The sequence below is a fragment of the Neopelma chrysocephalum genome, unplaced genomic scaffold, assembly GCF_003984885.1.
Source record: "Neopelma chrysocephalum unplaced genomic scaffold, ASM398488v2 Primary Assembly neopelma1_23b, whole genome shotgun sequence".
Lineage (NCBI taxonomy): Eukaryota > Metazoa > Chordata > Aves > Passeriformes > Pipridae > Neopelma > Neopelma chrysocephalum.
In genome coordinates this window covers 11,387,130-11,405,613 of record NW_020897692.1, presented here as the reverse complement: position 1 = coordinate 11,405,613, position 18,484 = coordinate 11,387,130, and the positions used below count along the sequence as shown (strand labels likewise).

Genomic DNA, 18,484 nt, shown 5'->3' with positions numbered 1-18,484 from the left:
TGTCTGTCATTCTCTAATAATTAACATTGTGGTAAATGATAATGTACTGAAGCTCTAAAAGAGATGTAATTTGACTCCCAAATCAACAGACATCAACATTTCATTCATAAACTATTACATATATCTGAAATATCCATTGAACAGAATTGCAGGTTTTTCTTGTACTAGTCTATAACATGAAAATCTGGGGGCGGGGGGAATGTTAACAAACTATTTCATGCTTCTCTTTCTGTTTGAAACTTGCCAATTTTTTCTATTTTATGAAAGCATATTCCTTTGAAATCAAAAGCTGCATAAATATTTGTAATACTTCTTCATTGTATTCTCATTCTTTCTAAGGTTTTATAGTACAATCTTGTGTTGTTTTGACCAGAAGCAAATCATACAGTACATAGTTGGTTTATTCACTGGGCAAGTGCAAGCATTAGAAATCAGATTTCTGATCTACTATCCTGACAATATTCTAATAATTACTTAAAATTCCATGTTCTAAATAATTCACTTGCTAGAATATTCACACACTAGAACTATACAAAGAGAAAAAAATTATACAAACTTAAAATGTTCAAATCCTATACACTGTTTCTGGAAATATTTTTGCTGATTGGTCAAGAAAAGTTCTTCAGGCTGTCTTCAACCACAAGCCGTGTTGGTAAGACAGGAAGGTGCTCTGTTAACAAAAGCACAACATTGCTCCAAAGTATTGTCAACAAAGGTCCCCCAGCTAGGAAAATAATGATGTTATTCCTTAATTCTAAGTGATACATAGTCAGTTTTGCAATTCATTGAAATAAAATGAGCCTCATTCTTCAGTTTGTGACCTTGCAAACAAACGCTGATTCAGCCTTATGATTGAAAGTCTATAGGCTATTTGGAACCAATTTTAAAATTTGAAGATTACAGGCTGATGGCTATGTTAACAATAAAGTGCATTTTTCACCTGGATATTTTAGAAACATATTTTCAAAAAAAATAATTACAACTGCAATTACTGAGTTGCTATTTGCATCTCCCTCCCACTTGGTTATATGCCTCCTGAATTTCAGTTTATTTTCTTTTAATAGACAAAAAAGTGATGTTTAGCCAACTGCTTGACAGCATTTTGAGAAGCAGCAGCTGCTGCTGGCGTTCTGTTTTGTTGATATCCTGCAATGAGGGAGTCACTTGGGGTCAGTGCAAGGAAAAGCTGGTTTATACTGCATGGGGGATTTTTTCTGAGCTGTGGGATGAAGGCTGGGCCTGTAACATAGTTCTATGGCTGAAGGAGGACAAAACAAAGAAAATTTTGCTATTTTTACTTTAAAAGATAATGTGCTCATTTGTTTTCCCCAGAAGAATGTTTCTCCCCTCAAGAACCATCTGTTTGTTCCTCCCAAAGCAGTGTCTTTTTGAAACTTCATCTAGGACGTCTGCATAGATGCATGCAAGATCAGTGAACACATGGCAGCAGGAAATGCAAAATTCTCAAAGCCTGCATATATAACTCACAACAAACTTGGGACTGCCCTCAAAAGGTTTTTACAGTTTATTCGGTCCTGGAGGCATCAGTTTAATAGCACCTTATATATAAAACATAAAAGCCTTGCACTGTTTCCTGGGGACCTTCCTGATCAACCAAGTCAGACCTGTTGTCACAGAGTCTGTAGCTCTACCTTAACACAACTGACTCTGCCTCCCCATCCGTTACTGTTTTTACTCACACACCTATAAAACAACAAGTACTGGAACTTTTCCTCTCTTATAGTCCAAAATCTTCTATTTCCGATTACATTTATTCACAGAAAACATATCAATTTATTCTTGAACCATTATCCTCTTCCAGTTTAATGAGTCCTTCTAACCCTTCATGGTTGTTACCTTATGATATGTGTACAAACTCTTACCAAATTCTCACTCTCTAACCAGATAGATGGAGGACAGATACTTTAGCCTCATCTAGGATAGCCTGTGCTCAATTCTCAATAGATTACCAATTCATTTGTGTACTTCTTGTTCCTTTTTTACTCATTTTGTTACTACACTGGAAAAAACCACTAAAGTTTCTTTTGGAGGTACTTATAAGCAGATTAAAAAGTCAAATTTCCTATTTCCATAAAAGGTCAGTTAACATAAGTACACAATGAGGTAGAGAAATGTTTTACAGTGTGGTCTGTCTCAGCTTAGCACATTAGTAGTATTGAATACACCAGGAAGGAGCTCCAGTTGACTACATTCACTGGGAATTTCCTCATAACACCAAGACTGCTCATAATTTGCAAGTAAATGTGTATCTTTTACCTGGAATGTAATGTTCCTTGGTTTATAGGGGGTCTTTTTCCTTACTTGCATTGCATAGTACCACCAATATAGACAGTTCAGGTAGAAGAAAAAATGACAGGATCTGGTCAAAAATTATTTGCTCCTTGCATTTACCAGAGGCAATGTGAAGCCTCATTATCTTTCCCTTCAGGCAGAACTATGATTCATGACACTGTAAGTTGCATTTGGCTGTCAGACTGCACCTTTGGCAATTGTAATGCTGCACACAAAGGAAGGCCTTGAAATTCTGTCCACCAGGAATCTGATAAAACATCTGTGCAAGGTGCAAGCCAGAATTCCTGCTGGGATCTGTTCTAGAAACATTATAAATTGTAAATATGATGCACAGTGTCCCACTACAAGAAAGTGCAATAACTGGGGGGAAAAATATATTTCTAACTGAAAGGACCTCATAAGATTAGAGTGTAGGAGAACTCAGACGTGGTTCTTGGACAGGACTTGACTGCTTTGCTTTGCAAAAGCCCTGAAACTGGGTTAGCAGCCAGATTTCCTTCTAAGTACATTATATACCTGCGGAAGGTTTTTGCTGCTGAACTGGCTCAGCTATCCAGTGTCCCAGGAGAAGGAGAAATCAGATACACCTGGCAATTTGAAGCTCCCTTGTGAACAAAGCACAGCATTTTGTGCTCTATCAAACATCTGACCCAGCAGGAATATGAAATTAGCAATGTATATCTAAAGGCAGGAAAGCTTCAGTACTTTCCCAAGATACCCAGTGTCCTCTACTACAAGGGGAAATGGAATTTATAGTCCGGCAAACACAGACTGAATTCAACGTGTGTATGAAAAAATGACCCAGCTTCCAGGTGCTCCTGGGAACTTCCACTCTATGACCATCAAGCTTCCCAGCCTACTATATATTCTTCCAAATTATCCAGCTTTCATATACACAATTACACTGAACCGGGATGGAAAATTCTAGACGACTGCCATACATTAAGTGCAAGTAATGAATGACTTCTCATTTCACTTGCTGTCTCCACTCCTGACTCAAGCATAATTTCTCAGAGATCCTATAAATGAATCAAATCAAATTTCGCCTGAAACTGTAGGTGGGAGCCAGCACCTCCGGCTCCTTCTCCCTGTTCAGGAAGTGCTTTAAAAGCCAGACTAGAAGCCACAGAAACCACCCCCAAATAATTTTGAAATAACATTGTAAAAAGCACAAAACATTTACAAACCAGAACTGATTATGTAACATTATCAAAGATTATCCACCTTCAGCAGTTTATCACATTTTTGCTACGCACACACAAATGTAAAGACTTTCCAGTCATTTTGCTGACCTAGTTCTTCATGCTTATGCAGTGTAGGAATATATGTCTTGGCACATAATATCTTACCATTTTTTTAGTGGAAACAAGAGACCACAATTTCCAGCCCCAACTATTAAACTCAGCAAAATGGCATACTGTAAAAATAAATTTATTTTTTAAAAAAAGACTTGTGGATTTAGGTCAGCCCCACCATACTAACCACCATCATAAGTGCAAGACAACTATTTAAAGCAAGCAGAATCCTCATATTCATCAACAGACTGTAAATTTAAATTTGATACTCTAAGTGTATCATTATCTTACTGGTGTCCCACGATCTCCTGGTTTTCCTGGTTTTCCACTTGGGCCAGCAACTCCTGGAACTCCTGGGGCACCCTGCAGCATAAGAGATGAAAAGTGAATTGTGGAAAACCACAACAACCTAAGTGCTAAGAAATGTGTTTTTGTGTTGAGTACAAAGCACTACTGAAAATGGTTCCTATCGGGGGGTTTTCTGTTAAGTACATATTAGGCTTGAAAACTTTCTTACAGAACAAATAGTTTGTTTCTTCATGGAAATGTGTCCTCTTACATAACACCACAGTTTAACAGGCATTTCTGAACCTAAAAATGCAGAGATTGTCTATATGTTTTTGATATCAATCTTAATGACAGACTGCTGAAGAAGTACTAAAACAGTTTGGCCTTCTAAGTTCATCTAGCAGGTCCATGATCCCTGTAAAAGTCCAGATCAAGAAGACCATGAAGTCATTCTAGATAAATATGAAAATATTTATAAATAAATATTTATAAATATTTATAAATATGATACTAGATAAATATGAAAAAACGAAAGCCCAGTATTAGATTATGTGATAAAAGCTCATCTGAACACTCACAAAGGGGCACAGGAAAGATAATCATGGGGGAGCAGGGGCTGCCCAAATAATACCCTGCCCAGAGACTCCTGTTCCTATATGTATTGCAAATGTGTGCTCTGTGTGTGTATGCCTAATGGAAATACATCTTCCAACTTGCTTCTTGTTGGAATTGGTAACATTCAGCTCCAGCAACTTGCCTATCTCAGGCTGTCTGATCCAGCATATGTTTTTCTCTAACAGCCAGCCTCCTTTCTAGCATGGTCCCACAAAGCACAATGAAGCAGTGTTTTAAGAAAAAACTAATCCTCAAATACTCTTGTCAAAAAAAAAAACAACTGTATTAAAAGCATTTGTTTCCACCAGTTTACAAGTAATAAGCTGATTGCTTTCAGAAGATCTAGCTATGCATTTAAAGATCATGACTAAAGAACCAGGTAAACTGGTTCTTTCCTTATTTATACCAGCAGAAATTGGTTTCGAAACCACTGTTACAAACATTTGTGAATATGCGCTTCATGTAGATGTCTGCTCACCTTTTACTGAGAGTTTCCCAGACCCATTTAGGATATTAAACAAAGGATCCCTGTCATATTTGGCAGAAATTGAAAATGTCAATGTAGCTCTCTGTTGGCTCAGGTCTCTTAATTCAGAGTATATCAAAGACAAAATTATATTTACCGCTGGTCCTGGTGGGCCTCTTGGACCTGTGGGACCATCTTTTCCTGTGAAACCCTATTCAAAAACAAAAGCATAATTAGAGATTAATTTAAGATTGTAGCCTGATGAAAATGGCCTTTAAGATTGTGTAATTGCAATACTCCTGATTACTACTGCCATATATTTTAAAACCAATCCACAACATGAGTTATAAAACAGTTATCACAACTAATGCTGGAGAAGGTTATGGAACAATTTAGATGATGTTCAGCTGCTGTTGATTAACTGAAAACTAAATCAATCTTTCTCAACATTTTTAAGAAAAGGAATCATCATTCTATCCCAGAAGAGCAAGATCTTCCTTTTCACTGTTCTCTCACTCATGGATTAGTGGGAAAATCAGAGGTTTCTGCTTAAATGAAGAGCCATCTCTCTCTCAGATATTTCCCCTGCAATAAGAGATGCTGAGAAATCCCATTTCAGTGACCTAACATAGCATTCACAAATTAATGTTGATGGTCTTTGACCCACCAATCCAACATAATGCTCTTTGGCAACTGGCTATGACATGGTTGTCTATTTTCACTTCTGGATATCAAATCCCACTAAAGGATAACTATATATGCATATATCAGCTATTAATTTTGACTGTAAAGGCTTGTAAGAGCCTTTGGCTAATTTTGAGCTAATTTTCACTATAAAGACGGTAAATTGCTTCAGTCATCTCAAAGATGATATTCCACTGTGACAACAAAAGATATTTACTTAGTTGACTCCAATTAGAAGGAAGGAATTGCAACAACTCCACAACAAAATACCTGTGTGCATGCCCTTCACTTATGAAGACATTTCAGAATCCTCCATCCAAAGAAAACTTCTCAGCTCCAGATAGTCAAAGGTTTAGGAGCAAACCTGACCTTCACAGTAAGATTGGCACAGACAGATTCTTTACCAATATGACATCTCCCAGACATTGAGATAAGCAGAGATTCAAGGCAACAGCAACAGCATGGGGAAGACAGCAGAGCTGAGTTCCTCAGGAGAGCCCCACTCAGCTGCTCTTTGGGTGCAGGCATCTGAGAACCCAGTCAGGAAAGGGAGCAGTGCAACTTTTACAGAACTTACTGGCTACCTGTCTTGGGAGGTTTTCACCCCTGAGGTGTTTCCAACCCTTCTACTTTTGTCTCTCCAGATGGGATTCTGATAAAAGAACTCCTTTTGAAAAAGCATTTTAAAATAGAAAGATATATAAAGAAGCAGGGGGAGGGAGGTGAGGAACACAAAAAACACATTACTTGGTCTTTTAACATAAACTGGTGAAACCTTACCCTTTCTCCTGGAGGTCCCACTGGGCCAGGTGGACCAGGTAAACCTGGGGTTCCCTAGAGGGAAAAGGAATGAGAAATTGTATCCATGACAGAATAAACAACAATGCTATGCTAAGCATCACATATATCCCCAGTATAGATGTTCTTCCACTTTTTCTGTCTAATCTCTTTGTACACTGATATGTAGCATTGCTTTCTATGGGGCATTACTGCTCCCTAAAAGTGTATTACTCAGGGTTATAAGGACTAATAAAACAGGTAAGGAATACAAGGCCCTTGGCCCATGACTGACTTTATCTGATATATAAAATTAAATCCACAACAACATTTAAACATCCTCCATCTAGTCTATATATCTCCAGTAAAATTAAGGACAACACCGTAACCAAGGAATATTCATTATGTCACCACATGTGCAGTAAAACGACCTTAGATTATCTAAATTTTGCTGATTATCTAAAAATACCCTAATTTTTTCTCCTCAAAACCTGATCCTAGTTTACAATATAGAAACCTGAAAGTAACTAAAATTTAATATTGCTTTCTTCTTTCAGAACACAGACAGTTAATGTCCCAAGACCACTTGAATTTCAAAAGAAGGAAGTAATTAGGCAACATTGCTGAAGAGGGGTTCTGCAAAGGTTCTGCAACCTTCATTTTAGGAGGATGCTTAACTGCAAGTGGTCAGCAGTTGAGAGACCTTCCTGGGATGTTACCAATGTACTCTTCACAACTGTCCAGATGGACATTTGGCTTGACTCAGTACAGCTGTTCTTTCACTCTTGCTGTTTTGAATGGTTTACTATTTCCTATATTTCAAATTCCTAAGTATAAGATAATTATGTTTCCAAAACTATTACTTAGGAAGGTATGAGAAGAGCCCATGACTCCTAGTGATGTCAAAGACAGCTGTCCAGCAGCAAATCTGTATCAGGAATAATGTAAAATGACATTACCTTGTCTAAGCATCAACTTACCGATCGCCCTGGTAGTCCAGGTTGGCCAGCATCACCTTTCATTCCTTGACGACCCTATAATTTTCATAAATGATTGCAAGATATTCTGAATCACAGAATTAATTTGTGTAAATGGACAGAAAATATTTCCCACAAGATACCTAAATTAAGGAATCCATAACCCAACTACATATTATGGAATAAATCAAGATACATATACCTATTAAGTGAAGCAATACTGATCTTCTAACAAACATTTTCAAATGCAGGATATTATATTATATTAAAAACAAGGCAAGCAGACATTTGAAGGGGGCTTCAATTGATAAGAAAGTGACATGGACTTTTGAGTCCATGGCTGATATCACAGCTGATATCACAGCAGGAAAGCTGTGAGGGTTTACATGTTTTCTTCCAATCTTCCTTATCTTTCTCAGCTGGGGAATGGGGCTGTCTAAACTCATGAAAGGTGAAATCTTTGTCTTTTTAAAGTATCACTAGTTTTCTCTAACCCATGGTCTAAAAGGTATTACACACTTCCAGGACACAAGGTGTAGGAGCATATAAAGAAGCAATGTACTGCCTTTCACAGCTAGCTTGCCTTTCATATACACTACAGCACTGTAGTATAAATGCACAGTCTAAACCCACATGAACTAAACTTGACAATACAATAGTTATTTTTTACAGTGGCTTCATGGTAATTCAGCATTAAGAACTGTTAGTAACCAAACAATTTGTAAACATAGCCTGCCAACATGAATCACAATTGGTATGAAAACTAGGACTCAAAAGTGGTGCTCTAACTTCTTGTTAGCTAATGAGAAATTCCATGAATGTTGGCATTTTCATTCTTCAGACTTTACCAACTGAATGTGACAAATAAATATATTATTTGTATTCCATGTGTAAAAGGAACATGTTTGCCCTTTCTTGCTCTTTGGCAGCTCTAGAACATCTTGATGAAGTTTTTTCCTCCTGTTATATGAAAAAAACCCTGAAAAGTATCTACACAGGTTAAGAAAATCTTTCTACTTTGTCCTTACAAAGCAGATCGTGTTGCTAATGTCTATCTTCAAGCACATTTTATTTTCCATTTCCCAAATTACATTACAGACAGAGCAGGTAACCTACTATCAAATGTAAAATAAGACAGGATGCAATCACACACCAATTCTATTTTGTTTTCCATAAACTTTATATTTTGATAAAAGACTTCATACAAAAAGCTCCTGAATGTATTAAAATTCAAGCTAATCCTAAACAGGAAACATCATAATTGTATTCCTACTTTTGGGGTGATTGCTTATTAAAATGTGGCAAAAGCAGTCTTAATACATTCACAATGTAAGCAAAGGGTTATGCATGCTATTACTATAAAAAAACAGAATATGGTGACATTTCATCAGTGCTTTGAAGGCACATGCATGAAATCGGAAGCAGTATCTTGCTAAAATATGCATGCTGTTGCCAAGAAAACCCCCTAGGAATGAAGGGTTGTTCTGTATGACTAGATATAGGCACCTATTTCCTCTCTGAACTTTCAGCGACTGATTTAGGGCAGAAAATAGATGTTACATGCGCAGGTCTATGAGAAACTCTTCAAATTAATATTTCATGCCTAATTTTCCTGCACCACAGTTTGATAGTTTTGAGTCCTAAAGCTGGAATGCCTAGCAACTCTACAGAAAAGCCATTAAGACTGAAAACAGAGCAGCACAAGATACATTACAGTGCTTAGGATCTGTCCCTTCACTGGCATCCCATAAGCACATCTAACATTCAGGACAGAAAATGCCGTTGTATTAAGAGACTTGTTTCAGAAATAGACTTGTTTCATAATACTACTGCCCTGCAGGGACAAATGAACATTCAGGCAAAACTGTCACCCTCTTCCCAGGACCATCATCCGCATGGACAGCTCTGGCTCCCCACACGTTCCCACCTGCACTCAAAATGGCCACTCACCGGTTCACCTGGGATCGACAGCCCATTGGGTCCCTGCGGACCTGGCGGACCTTGAGGGCCAGGAGGACCTGTCTCACCACGAGGACCAGGAGGACCCTTAAAGCAGAAAATTAAAACAAAACTGTAAATGTCAATGCCTTCTGAGATCTGTAACTGCAAAATCCTTTGGGTTAGACACTTAAGGTAAGTCAGAAGCTTGGAGACACCTTTAGTACTTCAGAACAAGTTTAGAAACAGTTATTCAAGGGGCATACCCTTTCATAAGCTATTCTCTGACTCATGTTGGCCAATACATGCCCGCTGGCAGCATAATTAGAAGCATAGCGATCTCCTCTGTACAGAGAGAACAATAATGCTGCAGAGTGTGTATCAACACCCTGATGCATGTAATCCCAGTATCCTGATGTGCAGTCAATGCCTTTGAAGATACACAGACTGCATATATATAGTCTCAAATAGGTTGGCTGCACATAAATAACATAAAGGCATATTTTCAAGTAAATTTTTCATTTCCATTCTTAGCATAAAACTAAGCATATAAATATTCATACAGGTAAACCCATAACAACATTTTTATAGATGCATTAGAGGAAAGATACTTACAGAGGAGCCAGTCAAACCCCTTTCACCTCTGGGACCTTTAGCACCTGGGCCACCCTAAATTGAGTATTCGGAAAGAAAATTTATTTTATACACAGAAAGAAAAGGTACATAAAACTGGTGTGCATTATGAATTCTCTTTAACAAACTCTTATATGAAATCCCAAAGTTTTGAAGTGTACAGATCACTGCTAAAAAGAGTACTAGAATAAAAGATGCATGAGGAACTCAGGTAAACCACATCAGCTTCAGACTTGCCAATTCAGCTGGCAAAAAATTATTATGACTTTTGTCTCTGCAGATATAAACTTCTTCAATTTATATTCATCAAAATCTCTGGATACCTCTCTAGCAGACTACCAGACAACTTAACTGGGCTTCAGATTCCTCATGCAGCAGTTTGACAGTTTCAAAGTAGAAGGACTACTGGGCTGAGCATAACTCCCTTATATTCAAAGCAATTGATAGGAGCATATCCATTCTATAGACTACTCTCTCTCCATACAAAAAATAAAGAGAGTAACTAATTTATTTCCCTTACAGAGTAAAGAATCTTTCCTTGGAGTGAAATCCTGATTCTTTATTTAGGAAAAATATTTGTGCAGTCTATTAAAAGTATCTTGTACACGATGTGCAAGACAGCTGAGACTGGGCCAGAGTCTTTCAACCTATCAAACAATGAGGAGCTATTCACAGTGATGATCACGTTGGAAATACAGCAAAATATTATATAAATGAATAGAAGTGGTAGGAGCTGCCTAACTGTGTTTGAAATTAAGATGAAATGGGGACAGATTACTGTGATGTTATGGACATGTTGATAGAAACTATGTCTCTGACTGATCTTTTTTCACAAAACCACAGATCAACACAAAACTATTTCCATAAATCTAAAAATCAGAAACCTCTCCATTGAAAATAGTTAGAGCTGGTAACTTACAGCTGGTCCAGGAGGTCCTGGAGGTCCCACACTGTCTTGAGTACAGGTACAAGCATTTGGAAGAGCTGGGCACTTTGCTTCATCTCTCTGAAAATTCAATCACAACAATTACTGTCATTTTAAAGAAAAGTACTCACTGGCAGCATGCTTTTCTAAAACAACAGGAGGAAGATTCTCTATTATCCTATTTTCAAGTAAAAATAAAACTCACATCTCAACAGTGGTTTCCAAATGTTTCTATGTGGTGGTTTGAAACTCCCAAGAATCCAATTTCTAAGTTCAAGCCCGCCCCCCTCCCACAATTTGCCGCTGTGAGAGGGTTTAGTGATGGCATGGACTCGATATTTTTCTCACCTCATGTGGAGAATTTTCAGACAAAACACAACTATTTGGTATTGGGGGAAGGGGCAAATATTTACCAAGGTTTATTTACATACATAAATATATTTACATTAAATCAAATATTACAGCACCTTTTATATTTTTTAGCAAATTTTCTTTGCGAGTTATGCAAGGCACTAACAACACAGGCACAAGTAAAATCAAATTCATATACCATTTCTGTTGCTCTAATATTTATATGCATTGGACAATCAACTTGCACTGACAAAGAATATACTAGTTATTTTTTGAATGCTAATCCAAGAAGCAATTAAATAGAAAAAAGTAAATATAGCCATTCCATTCATAATACCTAGAATCTGCACCACTCCTAAGGGGCTCAATTCCAGCATTACAACCTTTCTCCCTCAAACACAAAACCTTGAAATACAGTATTGTTCAGTGGCTACTCTGACAACTGTGATTTAGAGGTGTTGTCAGTAAAAGGTATAAGACCAGGCTAATATTGATATTGCTAAATTTCCTATTAATAACGTTTTCCTGAATAGCCTCTCTTTCATTTATACTTACCATTGAGGGAAGATCACAGCATCTGTCTCTGCTAGTCCATACTGGACTGCATACAATGTCAAAATTCTGGATTTCTAACTGTAAAAGAATGGAATACTCTTGAAAGATGAGAGATGTTAATTATGAAATCTATTGACATTATCATTAAAAATTACTCCTCTATTTCTAATGAGGTTAACATCATTCATACTTTCACTTCTTCTTTTGACACTGACAGAAAAAGGACTTAAAAATAATAAAAAATTTAAAACCAAGCCTACATAAGGCTACAAGAACTTCAAACACTGATGCTTGTTCTTGTTCTGGGACAAAAGATAACCAAATAATGTGACTCAAGAAATATTTTGCAATGCTTAATGAATAATACCAACAAATTTCTACATCAGCTGAGTGCCTGTAGATTTCAGCATGAAAAACTTCTGGACCAGTTCTGAAGACTGCAGTCCTTTGGTCATATATTAACTCAGATTCATGAACGGAACTTTTCACTGACATTAGCAGCAAAAGGTTTTTCAGAAAGGCTGAAATGGGGATCTTAGGTAGACTGTAAGATAATCTTCCTCAACTGGTAGGGTTTGCACTCATGGGTCAGACTGCAGACTTTAATCTTCTAATATGAAGCCCAGGTAATGGTATCAATTACATATTATTACATAGTAAGTATATATCAGGATAACTGATGCAACCTTCATAGCAGCAGCTACTTTTCATTACAGGCTTATAGATCATGAAGTCATTGGGGATTTCTCTGATCACCCAGTAGAACACTCACCACAGGACAAGTCAGAATTAAAACCTGTTCATTAGAGAATGTCTTTTAGGAATAAAAATTCTTCTATAAAAAATGTTCAGTGATGGAGAACCCACAGTAAATGCATTTACTGACTAACTGCTCTCTCTATTGAGAGAAAAACATTCCTGCTCTTGTTTGAATTTACCTGACTGCTTTTATACCTGAAATTCAGCTATTTGATTTTTGTTCTTGCAATTCTGCTGGAATGAGAAGCTGTCAAGACCAAACTTCTCAGTTAAGTATATTAGGTTTTACAGTACAGACACTTAGAAGCTTTGGGTGCAACACTCGTTTCTTAGCAATCCTTAATCTATAATCTCTTTTCTCAGAAAATTTCAAGGGCTTGCATTAATGAATGGATTCATATTTATTGCTTACTGTTGCTGATCTTCGGTCGCCTTTTAGAAGTTTCCCAAGTATTTCATAGCCATCAGTTGTGATGTTCCCAGCCTCCTTAATTGGCTTTTCCAGTATTTCACTGCAGTCAATGTAAATCTTAACATTTGATGAAGTTACAACAATATGGACCTGAAAAAAGTTAAGCATAATATTTAGAAAAGGCACATAGGCATAAGAGTATTTCACTGATTAGGTAGTACTGTTTGAAAGTTTCTTTCTAGTAAACCTGCTTTAATTTCAACTGGTGGAAAAATTCAAACTCAAGGAAATTAATAACTTCTTTAGAATGTGCTGAAGGTCAATAAGATGAATACACAAGCACAGCAAAGAAATACTGTTTAATGTAATAGTTGAGCTATAATTAGCTATTTAAAAAGCTTGCCTGAAAATTGCTTTAAGATGGCATAAAAGTAAAAAATAAAAGAATTTTTGAGAAGAATTGAATATAAGTATTTCTTGTCCTCCTCTGATGTCTGGGACCACACAAGAGGTTTATGAGTCTGTGACTGCCCACGGGCTAATAGACTCTGCCTGTAGCTCAGAGAGTAGATTGTTTCAGATTCAAAGATCCAGGGTTCAATTTCCACAGATGACTCAACCAGAGGCATTAGCTGCATTGAGATACAGGAAGTGACCAGAGAAGCCTGCCCAGAACAAGACAAAATAATGGAAGATGCAAGAGAGAAATTTCCATGAGAGAAATATGGCTACAAAAACATATGCTAAAATAAGGAGAAACAGGGAAGAAGAGGAAGAGATTAATTATTGGAAATAGGGGAAATTTAGGAGGGAGAAAGGAATTACTGCAATAAAGAGAGTAGGTTTACCAGGAGAAGAGAATGAAGTGCTTATGGGAAACACAGTAAATCTTACAGAGAGGAACAAACAATATCTAAGCAAATATTATCTTTCCAAAACGTATAGTATGTATGGCAAACGTTAACATATGTGAATTTTCTACATTTCTGTGAAAACAGAAAACATTCAGGAGTCTCAAGGAAACAAAAAAAAGGTCTGTCATTTTAGCACATGCAGTTGATGGAAGGTCATCTTAAGGCAACAAAGTTTTAGGGGCTTTATATACCTTAAATACTGCATATATTTTATATACATTATTATAACACCTACATAATTGTTAAAATATCAATACATTAAGATCAGCAGTAAAGAATCTCTGACATAGGCATTTACATTTTAAAGCTTCTGTTATCCCAGTACATAACCCTTCAGAAGCATATTGTTATTTGATTACTGCTTTAAAAATTGGCATAAAAGTGAAAGAGAGATTCCCTTAAATGTCCTGAGTCAACAAGTGCCTGAACATTCCCCTGAGAATTTGTTTGTCTTTTTCCCTATTAAATACTTTTCCATGCAGAGTTGTCTCCAAGGCATCAGCATAGCTTACCTAAAACTCTTTTAAAATTATGTGCTTTTGCTTTATATACAAGTGAGGTTGTTTTATTAGTATTCCCAACAATGTTCATTGAGCAAATAATTAAAAAATAATGGAAAGATAACTGAGTGTATCCAAAGTACAATTGGGTATTACATGCCAAACTTTCCATAAAATAAAATAAGTGCTATGCCAAAACTTTAAATTCATTATAATTATATATCATATACTCAGTCATTTCATTGTAGGACTAAATTTTACAGGTTAATTAATGCATCATCCAGTTTAAACTCATCACAGATGTAATTCACTAGTTCTGAAAGGTACCTAACAGGCAAGGCCTTCTACTGGAGTGTAAAGTATTTGTCACAATTTCAATAAAGTAAAAGACATTGCATAGCAAAAGGATATTACTGCATTAAACTTAGAAGAGGTGAATCTACATCAGAATGCTGAATGAGACCATCAACCTGAAAATGTTCAAACAGGAATAACTGCTGAGCATTGCCCATCCATCCAAAGAAGAAGAGATACCAGCAATCAAAAATAAGCAGAGCTCTCCCAAGTCATTAACTCAGTCGGCTAACCACTGATTTAATGTCAGATTTGAATTCCAGCCTAAATCTCATGGCCCAGGCATAAATCTAATACAATGAGGCATCTGGTGTTTACAGCAAATAAAACATCTCTGTATTCAAGCCTGCTACATTTTGTCTTCAACAATTTCTAACACACCAACATACAGAATCAGTTCCGACCATTTCATTTATGAGATTTTAGGAAAGAAAACATACTTTAATCTTTCTCTCTGGACATCTTGTAAGATAAAGTTTGATGGTGTTCTGATCTACTGCTAAGGGAATCATATCAATACGCTAAGCAAACTAATTTCCATATGTGTATCAGCAGAAAGACATACACTCATTATCAAATTTTGTGTGGCTAACTACTGCAAAATGGCAAGTTAAAAGGAAGTCTAGCATGGTAAGAATAAGAAAGAAGAAGTTGTCTGTCTGTCCAAAACATCAGTTATAAACTTAATGACTGTCTCAGGCAGTCAGATTTTTTCCTATGGGACTTGCCAGATTCAACAGCTTTCACCATAGCTGTGCTACAGAGAGTGTTCAAGTATGCCAAAGTAAATTTCCCTACAGTTAGGTTTAGTTAACTGCATTTCACTGAATAAGCCACTAAGTCATCAAAAGAAAACCACAAAAATGTTTGATATTTTGGAAAACAAACTTCTTGCATTGTAAAGATTTGCCATTTCTTTGAAATTGGATGGTAGGAGAAATTGCAGAAGTACCTTCAGGAATGTGTTAGTCTTACTTTCCTTCCTTCATCCAGCTGAAACTACTGCTATCCATTATTAGGAGCTAATCAACATAATACATATGATACATAATGATACATAAGTCTTTCCCAGCACATGAGCTGGGGAAGCCCATGATGCCATCATTTACAACCTTACTCAGATAGCAATGTCAGTAATCATCCTGGAGAGAATCCAGAGAAATAAGCTTAGCTACATGATGAAAACATCCCAAAAACCACTCCATTAGCAAATTTGCAGATGACGCCAAGTTGGGGTAGGGGAGTGTTGATCTGCTGGAAGGCAGGAGGGCTCTTCAGAGGGACCTGGACAAGCTGGAGAGATGGGCTGATTCCAACAGGATGAGGTTCAACAAGGCCAAGTGCCGGGTCCTCCACTTTGACCACAACAGCCCCATGCAGCCCTACAGGCTGGACACAGAGTGGTTGGAGAGCAGCCAGGCAGAAAGGAATTTGGGAGTTTGAATTGACAGGAAGCTGAACATGAGCCAGCAGTGTGCCCAGATGGCCAAGAAGGCCAATGGCATCCTGGCCTGGATCAGGGACAGTGTGGCCAACAGGTCCAGGGAAGTGATTCTGCCCCTGTACTCAGTGCTGGTGAGGCCACATCTGGAGTACTGGGTCCAGTTCTGGGCCCCTCAGTTCAGGAAGGATATTGAAGTACAGGAGCAGGTCCAGAGAAGAAGCAACAAAGCTGTTGAACGGACTGGAACACAAGCCTGTGAGGAGAGGCTGAGGGAGCTGGGGTTGTTTAGTCTGGAGAAGAGGAGGCTCAGGGGAGACCTCATGACTCTCTACAACTCCCTGAAAGGAGGTTGTAGCCAGGTGGGCATCGGTCTCTTCTCCCAGGCAACCAGCAGTAGGACAAGAGGTCTTAAGCTCTGCCAGGGCAGGTTTAGGTTGAATATTAGGAAAAAATTTTTTACAGAGAGAGTGATCAGACATTGGAATGGGCCCAGGGAGATGGTGGATTCACTATCCCTGGAGGTTTTTAAGATGAGACTGGATGTGGTACTTAGTGCCATGGTCTAGTAACCACAGAGGTGTTGGATCAAGGGTTGGACTTGATGATCTCCAAGGTCTTTTCCAACCCAGTCGATTCTATGATTCTTTAAATCAAAGCTCCTCCAGCTACTTTAAATACTAACAAAATCTGAACTTTTAATTCCTTTCTGGGGGAAAAAGAAGGGGAATGACTCACTAAATAAGTGAGACATCTTTGCTTAAGAAATAGTCCCATAAGCAAGAATTCATAGTTCCAGAGCTTTAAGATAATTTGCAAATAGATGTTATTCTCGTACATTTTTTGGCATCTTAAGCTAACTTTCTGTTCATATGTATTGGTGTATTTAATTATTAAAACAATAAAAAATTCTGGATTTTTACTTTTCCTGTAATTGTTTTTCATTAGCAAGTGTAAAAAACAATTTTACATTACTGCTAGTATTTCTAGCATCTAGCAGGGGCTGCAGGTCATTCCCTATTTGCTCTGATAAATGAGCAGAGCTTCACTGTAAGTGCTGCCAGACGATTCTGCTCAGCTCTAGCACATTTAGAGAAACTACAAGGAAAAATATGACTCTAAACATCAATAAAATTAGCAGCAGACACTTAAAACAGACTGCTGGCAGTATAGCACATAGAGAGCTCCACACCACTGACCTGAAGAAGGGAAGTATCAACTCTCACACTGATACGTAAAATGAGGCATGCTACATATTGCTCTGTGTCTAAACAGTACTTCTTGTTGATGACTCAAAAAACAATATATATCCTAGCCTATACTGACAGCTTTCTCATGCCAATAGATTTACACATTTCCTTAAAATTCAGTTGTCCTACTAAAAAAAAAAAAAAAGACAAAATGCCAAATGTCAAGGACAAATTAAAGGCTGCTTAATGTAGCTGTGATCCAAAGCTAATTGTAACTATCAGTTACAAAGTCAGTGACATAAACAATTCTTCATATATGCAAAAATAATTAGCATTAAAAAAATTCTAAAGAATATTTGGATATAACAGAACCAGTCTGGGAAATTATCCTGTCAAATTCTGAGGAAATCACTAGCTTTTATAGTACTGTGTGATTTCCGTAATCCTCTGTGTTTTAAACAGATGAAGTCACAAAACATCATAATGCTGGCACCAGCTATATTTCCCTGCTATCAGTCAAGGAGAGCTCAGTTGAAAATGTGGCCTTCAGTATCTGGAAGCTGACAGAGGCAACCCCTTATCAGTATCCTCAAAGGAATGCTGGAAGTCACTAGTCGTAAAGAAAACAAATGCTATACTCCATCCATATTTAGTCATCCGATAAAAACTAAACTAAACAAAAGGGAGATAAATGAAAACATGAAAATGTGCATTTCAGCTGACCAAAAGTGTTGCAATTGCAACTCACTTTCTTGCCCTAAGCATATATACTTAACAAGCAAGAAAATATTTTTAAATTATTTTTAGATATACATGTAGCCTTGACACCCAAACACTTGGGTTAGTAGAGGTAAGGAAGCAGAATCAAATTTTCATAATTCCGTGCACAACTTTAGAAAAGCAAGCACAAAGCTATCACAATTGAAGGCAGATGCAGTAACATGTAAGGATTTCACTACCCATTTTGACAATTCAAAAAACAAAAGTTTCATCCTAAATCACAAATAGATCTCTTATGGGCTCTCTTTCATGATCGTTGCTTCCTCAGTTAACATGACAACAGAATAGTTTAGGCCCAATGAATTTAAGCCAAAAAC

General features: G+C 37.2%; 1 protein-coding gene across 2 annotated transcripts in view; it reads right to left on the bottom strand.

Annotated features, from left to right (window-relative positions):
- Positions 1-18,484, bottom strand: part of COL12A1 (collagen type XII alpha 1 chain) — a 97,471-nt gene that overhangs the window by 9,824 nt on the left and 69,163 nt on the right. For both annotated transcript variants that reach the window (XM_027697165.1, XM_027697170.1), the window contains exons 51-59: positions 12,989-13,138; positions 11,818-11,895; positions 10,906-10,992; positions 9,969-10,022; positions 9,366-9,461; positions 7,419-7,472; positions 6,442-6,495; positions 5,135-5,188; positions 3,900-3,971 (exon numbers count right to left, since the gene is read on the bottom strand). In XM_027697165.1, coding sequence (XP_027552966.1) covers positions 3,900-3,971; positions 5,135-5,188; positions 6,442-6,495; positions 7,419-7,472; positions 9,366-9,461; positions 9,969-10,022; positions 10,906-10,992; positions 11,818-11,895; positions 12,989-13,138 — 699 coding nt within the window. The remainder of the gene's footprint in view (positions 1-3,899; positions 3,972-5,134; positions 5,189-6,441; positions 6,496-7,418; positions 7,473-9,365; positions 9,462-9,968; positions 10,023-10,905; positions 10,993-11,817; positions 11,896-12,988; positions 13,139-18,484) is intronic.